At 38.7% G+C, this 12,201-nt stretch overlaps 1 protein-coding gene across 1 annotated transcript in view; it reads left to right on the top strand.

The window, feature by feature from the left end:
• Positions 1–12,201, top strand: part of LOC109928798 (CUB and sushi domain-containing protein 1-like) — a 2,165,117-nt gene that overhangs the window by 1,653,514 nt on the left and 499,402 nt on the right. Inside the window, exons 14-15 of the mRNA XM_048597409.1 lie at positions 1,704–1,713; positions 3,540–3,577. Coding sequence (XP_048453366.1) covers positions 1,704–1,713; positions 3,540–3,577 — 48 coding nt within the window. The remainder of the gene's footprint in view (positions 1–1,703; positions 1,714–3,539; positions 3,578–12,201) is intronic.

Here is a 12,201-nt window from a genome sequence, read left to right as displayed (position 1 = left end):
AGTTTGCCAACATATTTTACACTGTTCTCATCTACTCTGCATAAATCATTTTGTGTTTTACTGAGTCAATCAGAAAGTGGCAGCTACATTTTTAAAAGGTCACCAAGGTGGAAACTGATTTTGTCTCTAGGTAATTACTCCATCCACACTAATTCTGCAGAAAAATTTGGCAGCTCATGACGTCTGGCAATTTCATTTCACATTACATACATAAGTGATCAAATAAAAAAAAAACTCCATCAAATGAAACTCAATGCAATCATATCTAAATCCAGATAATTCATTTTTGATAATAGTTCCTTGCTTCTTATTTTTGGGTTTGAGCCTCTCTGACAAGCCTGCTTAATTGCTGCCTTCTCTCTGGACCTGGATTTAAGCAAAGATGTGAAAAGCTAAAATACCTAAGTCAATTGTTTCCTGTGGAGAGAAATGACCAAACTATCTTAGATATAGACTCTTTAATGAGATTTTGGCTTTATCCAATTCTGGCACAGAGAAGTCCTGTGGAATGCATTGGTAATCCAGTAAATCTTTATCTCTTTGCTGTTGGTTGATGTGTCTGTTTGCCATATTAAGAAAAACAACAAAAAAACACCATAGACGGACACTTTGGAATGGATTTTACAATTTAATTCGTTGTGTAAATCATGCAATCCCACTTTGGACATGGATGAAGATTCATGCTGTAATTTCCATTATTGTTTCAGCTTCAGGAAGATAATGCAAAGGGGACAGAAATTTCATTATGATTAATTTTAATTTTAATATTAATTTCCATATGTTTGTGCAGTCATATATTCTATTCAACATAAAATCCGTTGACAGACATTCTGGAAAAGGCAGTTGAAAAGTCACTTATGACGAGCTTTGCGAAATTAGTTGTCCATTAGTCAAGTATTTTGTCTTTTGCTTAGACTAATGTTTACCATTGATCCATCATTGCCTCAAACAGGGGCACACTGGTGAGATTGATGCCTTGGTGCCTGTTTCCTGGCAGTTTTACCTCCAAAAACAGTATCCATGACATGGACACACGGTTCTGGTACTCACTTTGTTGGATGCTTTCACTGGTGGAAATGTTAACAGGTAGAACATTCCTGGATGTAGGTAAAGTCAGCAGATCACGACTTCAAGCAGCATCAACACCCCCCCTCTCCACAGTGGCAGTCCTATCTATAGGAATTACCAACTGCTTTCAGATTAGTCACTGATTTATTTCTATTGTTGTTTGCTTTGATTGTTGATGTGTTGGTGTTCTCCAGTTTAATTTTGTTGATCTTTCCAAGGAGTGGTGTATTATGTGCTGATCAACTTTTCACAAGCCACTTTCTCTCAGATATTGACACAGTAGTTTGCATTTTGCTTGAATTAACTGTTGTGGTAATGTAGTGCAAGTTAAGGTACATGAAAAGGGAAAAGGGCTGTAGGGAGAAACCTCGTCTTCCCGCAGTGTACAGGGAGCAATTCTCCTACCTGAAACAGAATGAAGAACAATATTACGCATCTAGGCTTGACATAAGAGGTCTTAACTAAAATATAACACTTGCTGCAGGCTAGAGACAGCATTATTAGAGCTGTGAATGTGATTGTTGTCATGAACATTTATGTGTGTATGATACAAAACATAAGCACACAGATGAACCAAATATCATTAATTGCTGTACTTCACTGTTTATCAACTCGAAGGTGCACTGAAACCAAAGGGATTCTACTGTAATGCTGAGCAATTAAAAAGCATCTTACTTTTTTGTTATTTTTGCAAAAGTTATTATGCCTTTGTCTGCAGCTGTCTACTGTGCCATATGCATTTAAACAGTCGCAATGAACCCAGAGGGTGATTAATAATTAATTTGAGCCTTCTGTGGAAAACATTATTCTCAATTATACTGCTAACACACAAACAAGCCATGATGGCTGTTCACTTTTATATTCCAAGGAATACCGCAAACATTAGTCAATCTGTTGTGACCAATGCGTTTGAGCAAGTTCCAAATGCATCATTTGTTAGAGTAGGTAAGAAATTTTTGGCAATTTCCCCACGGACTAAGGGGGCATTGGATAATTATTCCAACCATGAGGGCATTGGCTGATGATTTGGATAGAAATAGTGTGCACAAGCATGGAGAATAAAAGCAGGAGATTGGCAATAAGTAATGAAGTTCATTTGAAGGACTGTTACTGGGACAGTGGGCTGAATGGCCTCCTTTTGTGCTGTAACACTTCTGTGAGTCCTGGAAATAGCATAAGAGCACTCTGCAGTTTTAGTGCATCCGGACTCTTAGTTTTCTAGGTATGATAGTTTGCAGTCAGGTGTCTCCTTATCCATCCTTGAACATTGTGAGTGCCAACATCAACAGAAAAGGATACTGAACTGAAAATGTCAGAACTAACACAGAGCAGCTCAGTAGCGTCTGTACGGAGACTGTTTGTGGACCTTTCAGGAAGCAGAATCCTCCTTGAAGTGCAGCTTGTTAGTAGTAATCAGCCACTGCTTTTATCTTGCAGCAGTTGTGATGCTTTTTACACACAAACCCCACAATGTACTGAAAGAACACAGTGTGCAGCTGGAGGAACACAGCAGGCCAGGCAGCATCAGAGGAGCAGGAAAGCTGACGTTTCGGGTGCTGTTATCTCTGACTCCAGTATCTGCAGTTCTTGCTATCTCTGAATGTACTGAGAGATTTCACATTCCTTAATACCTCACCGATAAGTAGAGAAGCAAATAACATCTAGAGTTAACAAGAATATCCTGCTCAGCAGAAGTTGACTGTTGCAAAAGAAGTAACATCGAGTTAGTGGTTGCTGCTGTTCATACAATGTTCACTGGGGTAAAGAAGAAGGAAATAAAATGGTCAATAAGACACTGCAGCTCTACCTTTCCCTTCACAAGCACATTCTCCGGCTTCATATGATTTGTTTTATACTTACAGGTATGAAAAGTTGGAGATACGTTTACTTTAGTTTTATCTAAGGTCTCATAGGTTACTGTCCTATCCTTGGGTAAAATGTGCTTAACTGATATAAGACTCCAGTAGTGTGGCCACCTCCAGGAATACACTCTAGGAAGGATATGAAGGCTTTGGATGGAGTCCAGAAGACATTAACTTGGATAGCTTCAGGGATAAGATTGGGTCACATGCATAGATTATCTTGTGACAAATATGGTCTGATTGGGCTTTGAATTCCTCTCACATACCGTCTACATCCTAAATGATTCATTCCTTAAAAGCTTGAAAAATGTAAATATAAAGTTGGTGCACTTTTACTGAAAAGTAATTTGAGCTAAGTTTACCATGTGAAGTTGGTCATTAATTTCTGCTTGTTGCTTGATTCGAGGATGTCTACACAGGGTTGCAAGTTTCTCCTGTGGATCTCCATGTGGGTGAACAGGATGATTCTCAACCCACAGATCTTTGGGCACATGGAGCAGAATATCACATGAGGTAGTGGGATTCAGAATTCAGGATTTGTTTTCTTTTTGAGATAACAAGGTGTAGAGCTGGATGAACACTGCAGGCCAAGCAGCATCAGAGGAGCAGGAAGGCTGACGTTTCGGGTAAGGGTCTAGGCCTGAAACGTCAGCCTTCCTGCTCCTCTGATGCTGCTTGGCCTGCTGTGTTCATCCATCTCTACACCTTGTTATCTCAGATTCTCCAGCATCTGCAGTTCCTACTATCTCTGAAACAATTTGTTTTCTTTTTGTTTATTGTCTGCCACTGCTCTGTTTCATTATTAAGATGGTGCAAATCAACATATGCTACAACTTGATAGTCAAATTATTACCATTTTGAATAATTGGTAGTGAGCTCCTCTCAGTCTCTATTATCAATGCTGTTGTCCCTCAAGGAGAACTTCAAAGTGTAAAGCATTTGAGGCATTTTCTTTGTCGTGTCCTGAAATTTTTGCCATTTGAGTAAACAAGACTGAGCAGTTGAGATGATTTATAAATATGTGGACACAGTGTCCAGTCCATCAAAGTTGATTTTTCAGGAGTTCTGCATGATTGCTTGTGGAGCTAGCTTCATGATGGTCATTAGTGTTTGTTCAACGCCCTCCCATTGAACCCAGAGTATCTGAAGGGTGCGCTACAGTTAGAACCTCTCAACCACTCATACGTGTTGCTGGTACACTGTTCAAGTCTCACTGCAATGCAGGGACGTGCTGCCCTGTTGTGTAGGATGTTTGTTGAATTATTGAGATTGTTATTGTCAAATAGTTGTGGTTGTAGTTTGCAGAAGTCTGCCACTCAAAATTGGATGTCCCCAGTCAACATTTCAGCAATTGTTAGCAAACAAAGTCCAGACTAAAAATACTGCATCTCACAACTAAGTTTCACACAGAGGAAACATTCAAACACTATAAAGTGTGAGAAGGTAAAATGAACAACAGTTGAGAACTCCTTGGTGGACAGTAAACTAAATGGTAATGACAATCTGTGAAATGTTTCGCTCGCACAATGAAGAGAGGATTTAAAGATTAATGTTCAGAACTACCACAAATGGCTCTGCTTACTGTGGCATGTACCTGTTAATTACATATTTAAGATTTATTTTTGATTTGACTTTTTATCTTTCTTCTCATTGTTGGCTTTAAAGAGGGAAATGCTGAATACATGGATGGTGGGTCCTAATGGCTTTTACTTGTTCTCCGATGTCAGTCATGTATGACAATGACACTCCTTTCACATTATCAGATACATGGGTTGTTGATTTCATCACATAAGACATTAATGTAAACTGATATTTAACTTAATAGGAGCAAGGAGCACTTCACAGAGTGCATATCCATCCTCTGATGTATTGTTTCTTCTGCAAAGATCATCACATGAATGCCATGTGTCATGTCATGACTGTGCAATTCTCAGGTGAACTGAGACCCTTCCTCTACATATACATATGTGTCAACATACATGTGCAACTCTTAAAAAAATGTTTTCTGTCTGTCAGGCTGCTACCACCAGATAATTGATTTTAACGACTGGGCACATGACTACTGGAGAATGATGGCCATGTTGATGCTAAAGTGAGATAATGCCACTTATGAGGCTTATATCATTGCCATCCTCCTTTGTGCAGTGGACCCGATAGAAGCATTCTGCTGCAGCTTTCCAGCTCTGGGCCTGGGCAGTTTCAAACAATCCACAGGTTGACATCATTGGCAGCCAAGTAGGCATGTGGCAGATGAGGTGTTTGATCTCAAATAAAACAGGTAGTCTGAGGTGGATGTGACCCAATGATGGGCATTCCATCCCCATTCCAGCCTTATGAAAATCATTCAATACATTAAGATAACAAGGTGTTGAGCTGGAAGAACACAGCAGGCCAGGCAGCACCAGAGGAGCAGGAAAGCTGACGTTTGGGTCTGGATCCTTCTTCAGAAAATGTATTCAATACATTGTTTCTCTTTGTACTGTTAGATGATGACATGTTAGGGATTGCATTGTATGTTCTTCACCCACTCATCTCCCAGAATGCCAATGGCATCCTACGTAAGTGGTAACATGCAATGTCCATAATTAAATTATCTTCCACTTACAGATATCCAACAGTAGTCCTTTGCAGGATGACATTGATCAAAGTGGGTGTGAAAACAAATCAATACAGTTCTCTCCCTTCACCAATTCTACTCTCTAATCCTTTCATTTTTTAGAGGGGTATTTACCAAAGGAGCCAAGAGAAGCTTCTCCCAGAAAACAGTCTTGAGAAATCACCCAGGCGTCACCAGCTGAAAGGCAGGACCATTAGGAAGAGCTTTGCCCATGGAAGCCACCCATTCCCATAAGATTTCAGAAGCAGGTTAGATAGCAACAGTTAGTTTCTAGAAGCAGATCAGCCAGTCAGCAAGCCCATACCTGGCAACAGCACAAAGTGAGACAAGATACGTTGCTTCCCTGCAGTGATGTAGACGACAAGTCACATTTTATTGTTGATTCTATTTTGTAAAAACATAAAATATTTTAGTCATCCTCTGAGTTCTTGTTTTGTAAAAACATAAAATATTTTAGTCATCCTCTGAGTTCTTGCTGTTCTAATGTTCCTTTTTCATCTATATTGTCATTGGGTGATTTTCTTATTGGAAAACATAGGGGATTTACTCCAAACTATTCCAATTCTGCAGATCTAGTCTTTTTTTCCTTTCACTCTGTCAAAAACAGCTTCTTGAAATACAAGCTTGTCTGTGTATTTCACTGTCTGAATTCATTGCCCCCATATTTGTTAATTTCTTGACGTTGTTCTCATCTTCAACATGCAAAAGGAGGTGAAAGTAGTTCAGTGCTTCCCAAAAGTTTACATGGGATTGCAGAGGGAGTGGCAGCAGGGTGTGGCCTGGTGATTGTGATGGCTGACTTTGCCACCTTTGGATAAAATATTAATTTCAGTTTGCCTGTCTGTTGTCTAAGACATGCTGAAAAATAAATACTTGTGGTCAAATGATACCCATGATCATTTTACGTTGGTGTTACTGTTCCTGTTTTTAAAAGCATTTAAGATGAAGAATATTTCAGGCATTAATGTGGATGATGGAATTTGAAAATCAATAGTTTATATTTTACATAATCATAACTGTTGTGTGAGCATTAATACCAACTCTACTAATCGTGAAAATTTCAGCTAAAGTAAAAATCAGGTGAGTTCATTTATTTGTCACTGTGCGATAGAGCATCAATAACAGTTAGCATTGACAATTTTTAAATCATATCTTTCATAGCAACTCTTAAGTGTTGAATGCAACTGTGAGGCATGCTGATGGACGCCATGAGGCGAACAGCATTGATCATACCTATTAAATGCATTGCTGCATTCGTAATTCTGCAAAATTTAATTATTCCAGTTAATTTGCTGCAACTGTTATTATTCTTCAAAACTAACTTTTTGCAACTATTTTGGTGTTGAAGTTCCATTGCCTGCAATTATCATGGTAAAGATTTTCACGTATTGCAAATTTTAAGTTATATATCTGGATAATTAAATGTTATTCCTAATTCTGTCAAAAGGAAAGATTATTATAGTGCTGTCTGGTCTAGTATCGAATTTCAAAGACCAGCAAGGTGCCATGCTCAATCAATCTCTGTTGTCGCAGCAAAGGGAGATTCCTACCTCTGCACTGTGCACTAGAACAAAATTCACTTAATATCACTACTGTGGATCAATAACAGGTAGAAAATGTTCATGTCTCAATTTAGGCTAATGTTGGGCCGTGATACCCTTTCCTCTTGGAATAGTATCTTGAATTGAATTGAATTGAACTGAATTGAATTAGCTTTATTGTCACATGTACACAAATAAGTCAAGTGAAAAGTTTACAAATCACCACTTAACGGCACCATCTTAGGTACAAGGTACCTCGGTACAAATTCTTCAGTCCTGGGCATGCTTATGAAATATGACAAGTTGAAGAATCCTTGATTACTCATCAAATTTATTCAGTCAATATGTGTGTTGTATATACCAGTGAGGTTTGGTTCAATTCCTTCAACAATTCCCAGCTCAGATGCAAAAGCAGTAGTTGTGCTAAAAATTGACACAGCGCTTTAAGGGTACGGAAATAAAAAATGCCAGAGTTCCTGCTTCTTATATTCGAGTGACCTTGAGACAAAAGTGTGCATGTGTCCTCGTGGCACTGTGGATCTACCTACAGCAAATGCACTGTAATGGTTCAAAAAAGCAGCTCACCACCACCTTTTCAAGGGCCACTAGACTGGGCAATAAATGCTGGCCCAGCTAGCGATGCACATGTCCTGTGAGTAAATTAAACAAAATGTGTGAGCATTGTGTCCTCACAATCCATTGTCTGGCCACCAATTGTTTTGAAGGTGTACATAGTAGAAATGACTATTTGAGCAAAGTATCAAAGATGTCCAGTTCATTTGTATTTCAGCCAGGCATTTGTATTTATGAAAAGTGACAGTGGACAAAAAAAATTGACCACACAAATAAAATTTCAGAAAATTGCTCATGTTATTAGAACTGTAACCCAAAGTGAATCGTGTCAGAAATTCTTCCAAGGAGTCTTTGTAACAGTCTGTCTGTGGAGATCTAGAAGTTGGTGAGCCACCTTGAGGTTCCTGTTCTTGATGCGGTGGCAGCATTCTAACAGCATTGTGGATGGACCTTCATTGCGTAGGCTGCAGGAATTGTTCTCTTTTGCAAGCAGGTTGGAGTACAGGAATAGAGAGGTCTTGTTATAATTCTAAAGTGCTTTCGATAGTACCTTAAATTCCGTATGCAATTTTCACCTTGATATTTATGAAAGGATATGCTTGCATTGGAGACAGAACGGCAGAATTTCACTACATATGTAACTGGAGTGACAGGGTTCTTCTATGATGAGACACAAATCATGCCAATTTTCTCTGGAGTCTCAAAGAAGTAACAATTGCATTGAGACCTGAAGGGATTTGAAAGTGCAAAGACTGAGATGTTGTTTCCACGGGCTGGAGAATCTGGAGCAGGGACGTTTTGTCTCTGACCAAGGGATCAATCATTTAGGACAGAGACGAGGAGACATTTTTTTGAATGGGTTAAAACCTTTAAAATTCTCTTCCCCAGAGGATTGTGCTGCTTCTTTGCTGTGAATGTGTAAGGGCTGGGATAGACTGGCATTTAGTTGTCTCAGGAAATCAAAGGGGAGCAGATGGGAAATTGAAGTTGAAAATTGAGATCAGCCTTGCTTGTGATGGGACTAATTGATGAGTCATGAGGCCTCTCCCTGCTTGTATTTCCTGTGTGCTCCTTATTAAAGCTGGCACTTCATTAACTTCTGAATGGCAATGAAAGAGGATGATAAATAGTGGTCTTGCTATCACTGTCTGTAACCTGAGAACTGAATATAATCCTTGAACTATGCTGGGATTTTTCATATAGTCATTGTGAGGTAACCAATTCCAATTATAATGTGCAAGAATGTAAATGAGGGACCATTGAAACGGAATTCGGCATTGAGGGCTGAATATACAGGGACCTCAAGCTTTGTTGAATTTGCTTAGCTATAATAACTTCACAGAAGGAGTAAAACAACAAGGAACAAGGCATGATGTTTTATGCTTGTTTCACCATAAAGCCGTCCCTTAGAGTTATTGTCTAGTGTCTGTGAATTTGAGTCAACAGAGTACACAAGGAGTTGAAAAGCAATGTTATAGAATAGACTTGAAACTTAGGCTACAAAGATGCAAAAGTGCTTAATTTCAAAATAAGAATGTGTCAGGCATGGGGGTGGTGTGTGTTGCAGGATGAATGGGGAGGGGGGACAATAAAATAAAGGATAACGTAGCTGCAGCTAAAAGTAACTCAAAAATAAACTTTAGATCAAGTGAAAAAAGCCCATTTTTGAACCTTTTCATTCATATATCTTTCCCCATGGTGCTGGATTTGGGGAAGAAGGTGTCACCTGTCATTTGATTATCTGATCTCCAAATCATTTTCTAATGGTTTTCTACATTCAAATCAAAACCTGCAATTTCTGATGATTTTCTTGATATGGGAAAACAGGCTAATATGGCTAACAGCATGATATGGTGGAGACGAAAATACTTTGAAACAATAGCTTGTGATACAGGAGGGTAATTACCATTCGTCTCATCAGTAAATGTTTTAACAATTTTCCAAATCCTATGTTCCTACAATCATTAATCTGCAGTTATATGTAATAATTTTTTTTTTAAGTTCTCTTCTTTTGCCAGTTGCAGTGATCTCTTGAGATATCATTGCAGTGTGCATGTGGAACAATAGTGGTGTCGTTCAATGCAGTGGCTCCTGCTAATCTTTAATCCAATGAGACAGGAAGCAGGGATGTTTGATTTGAAGAGACATATGTTAAACCAATGTTTTCCTTCCTGCAGCTGACTAAAAAGAGGAATTAGGCTGCATGCTTTTCCCTGACGAACATGCAGCTTTGGAATTGATTGATTGAACGTAACTGAGGTATTACAGGATTGGGAGATTCCTTTATCCCGCTCAATTCCCTGTGGGTTGACGAGTTTTATCATACTGTATTTTTGTATTTTTTATTTGTATCTACCAGACAGAGGACTGTGGATACTGACTGTGACTGATTTATTGAAGAGAAGCATGCACAGATGGTACTAATCTTTTAGAGGAGAAATGGCCAATGCGAATTACTTGCTGAAATACAATGGGGCAATCCAAACGTGACCCAAAACTTGAACAAAAAACTTAGGAAAAGATTGGCTCACCTTATTTTGATAAATATGCATAACCTTGCCAACAGTGAGAAGAGTTCTGGCTTCCATAAATTTTTGAATGATCACCTTGATCTCTGAACAAACGTGTCCAAAACATTCTCTCATTGAACACTGACATCCAGATTTTTATTTTCTTGTTTCATTTAAGTAAGTTGTAAGCATTTATTCACAAAATCTACAATAAATGTCATTGAACAACAAGGAAACATGTAAACTCAGGTTCCATTTAACTACCCTATCTAAACTCTGGTTCCTCTTCCAGTATAAATTATTTTTAGCTTGTCAGACCTGTCACATATACAGGAAGGAATGTAGTCCCACCATGAATCATCTCTCTAAGAATAACTTGACTCCTCATTCTAGGACTTGCTTGAAACCCATAAGATCACCTCGAGAGTGCCGCAATATTGCTTGGCTTCTCAAAGAATTAGAATTCCCTCTCCTATTCCTCAATTATGTGCAGGCCCTCTGATATATGATTCACAACTGCTGGATCACATTCAAATGCTGCTGACTCCTCTCTGATTCTGCACCTGTGGCCTCAAAGTTAAAGAAACTTGTGTCAATTTGAGAGAAAGCCAGAGCTTTTCCACAATAAGCAATGAGTATCTCATGTTTAAAAGCCCAATGATGTGGAGGTGCCGGTGTTGGACTGGGGCGGACAAGGTCAGAAGTCACACAACACCAGGTTATAGTCCAACATGTTTATTTGAAATCACAAGCTTTCAGAGTGCTGCTCCTTCATCACCATTAGAGACTGACAAAGGTTTCATTATAAATTCATAGTTCAACACAAACACCAACCTTTTCTGGACTCTATCCTTGCTCAGAGCCAACTCTGCTTTGAGGAAGAACCAATTTTATTTTTTAATTAACTAGTTCACACCTTTGGAGCAGGTGGAACTTGAATTCCCAGTATGCTACAAGACACCCGAGTGCGCAGTTCATATACTCAAGTTCCAATAAGTACCACTTGCTCTCAGTCAACTTTCCAGCTTTACACTCGCATAAACACGAAAGCAAAATACTGCAAGTGCTGGAAATCTGAAATAAACTCGAAACAAAGTTGGAAATGCAGGCCAGGTGGCATCAGTGGTCAGTGCAAATGTAACTCCTTTTATTCAAAAAATATGGGGACCAAAAATGGGTACGTTATGAAAGAAGTTATAGCAGGACATTTACATAAGTTCAAGGTCATTAGGCAGAGGGAACGCACTTTTGTGAAGGGGAAATCATGTTTAGCCAATCTATTAGAGTCTTTTGAGGAAGCAATGTGCTCCGGATGAAAGGGAACCAACCGATGCAATGTACTTAGATTTCTAGAAGGTATTTGATAAAGTACCACATCAAAGGTTATTGTGGAAAATGAAAGCTGATAGTGTAGGGGTTATCATATTGGTATGGATAGAAGATTGGCTGGCTAATATGAAACAGGGTGTAGACATTAAACAATATTTTTCAACTTGGCAAAGTGGTAACAATTAGTGTGCTACAATGATTAGTTTTGGGACTTAAATCATTTGAAATTTATATAAATGGATGATGGGATAAAAGATGCAGTTACCAAATTTGCTGATGATAGAAGATAGGTAGGTAGGATAGAAAGAAGATAGGTTGTGAAGCAGCAATTAGGAGGCCAAAGAATATATTGATAGTTCAAGTGAGTGGACAACAATCTGGCAAATTTAGTATAATGTGGGAAAATGTGAGAATGTCCATTTTAGCAAGAAGAGTAAAAAGGAAGCTCATTCATTAAATGGTGAGAAGTTACAGTGCTCTGAGATGCAGAAGGATCTGAGTATTCTAGTGCACGAATTGCTGAAGATTAGTATGCAGGTACAGCCTGTAAGCAAGAGGCTTAATATAGTATTATCATTCATTGTGAGGGGATATTAATGCAAAACTAAGGACGATATGCTTCAGCTATACACAGCACTGGTAAGACTATGTCTGAAGTACTGTTAAATGTTTAGTCACCGTATTTAAGGAATGATGTAATT

This window comes from Rhincodon typus, chromosome 5 (genome assembly GCF_021869965.1).
Source record: "Rhincodon typus isolate 14 chromosome 5, sRhiTyp1.1, whole genome shotgun sequence".
Taxonomy (NCBI): domain Eukaryota; kingdom Metazoa; phylum Chordata; class Chondrichthyes; order Orectolobiformes; family Rhincodontidae; genus Rhincodon; species Rhincodon typus.
Note: the sequence above shows the minus strand (reverse complement) of the source record. Positions and strands in the feature narration are given on the sequence as shown.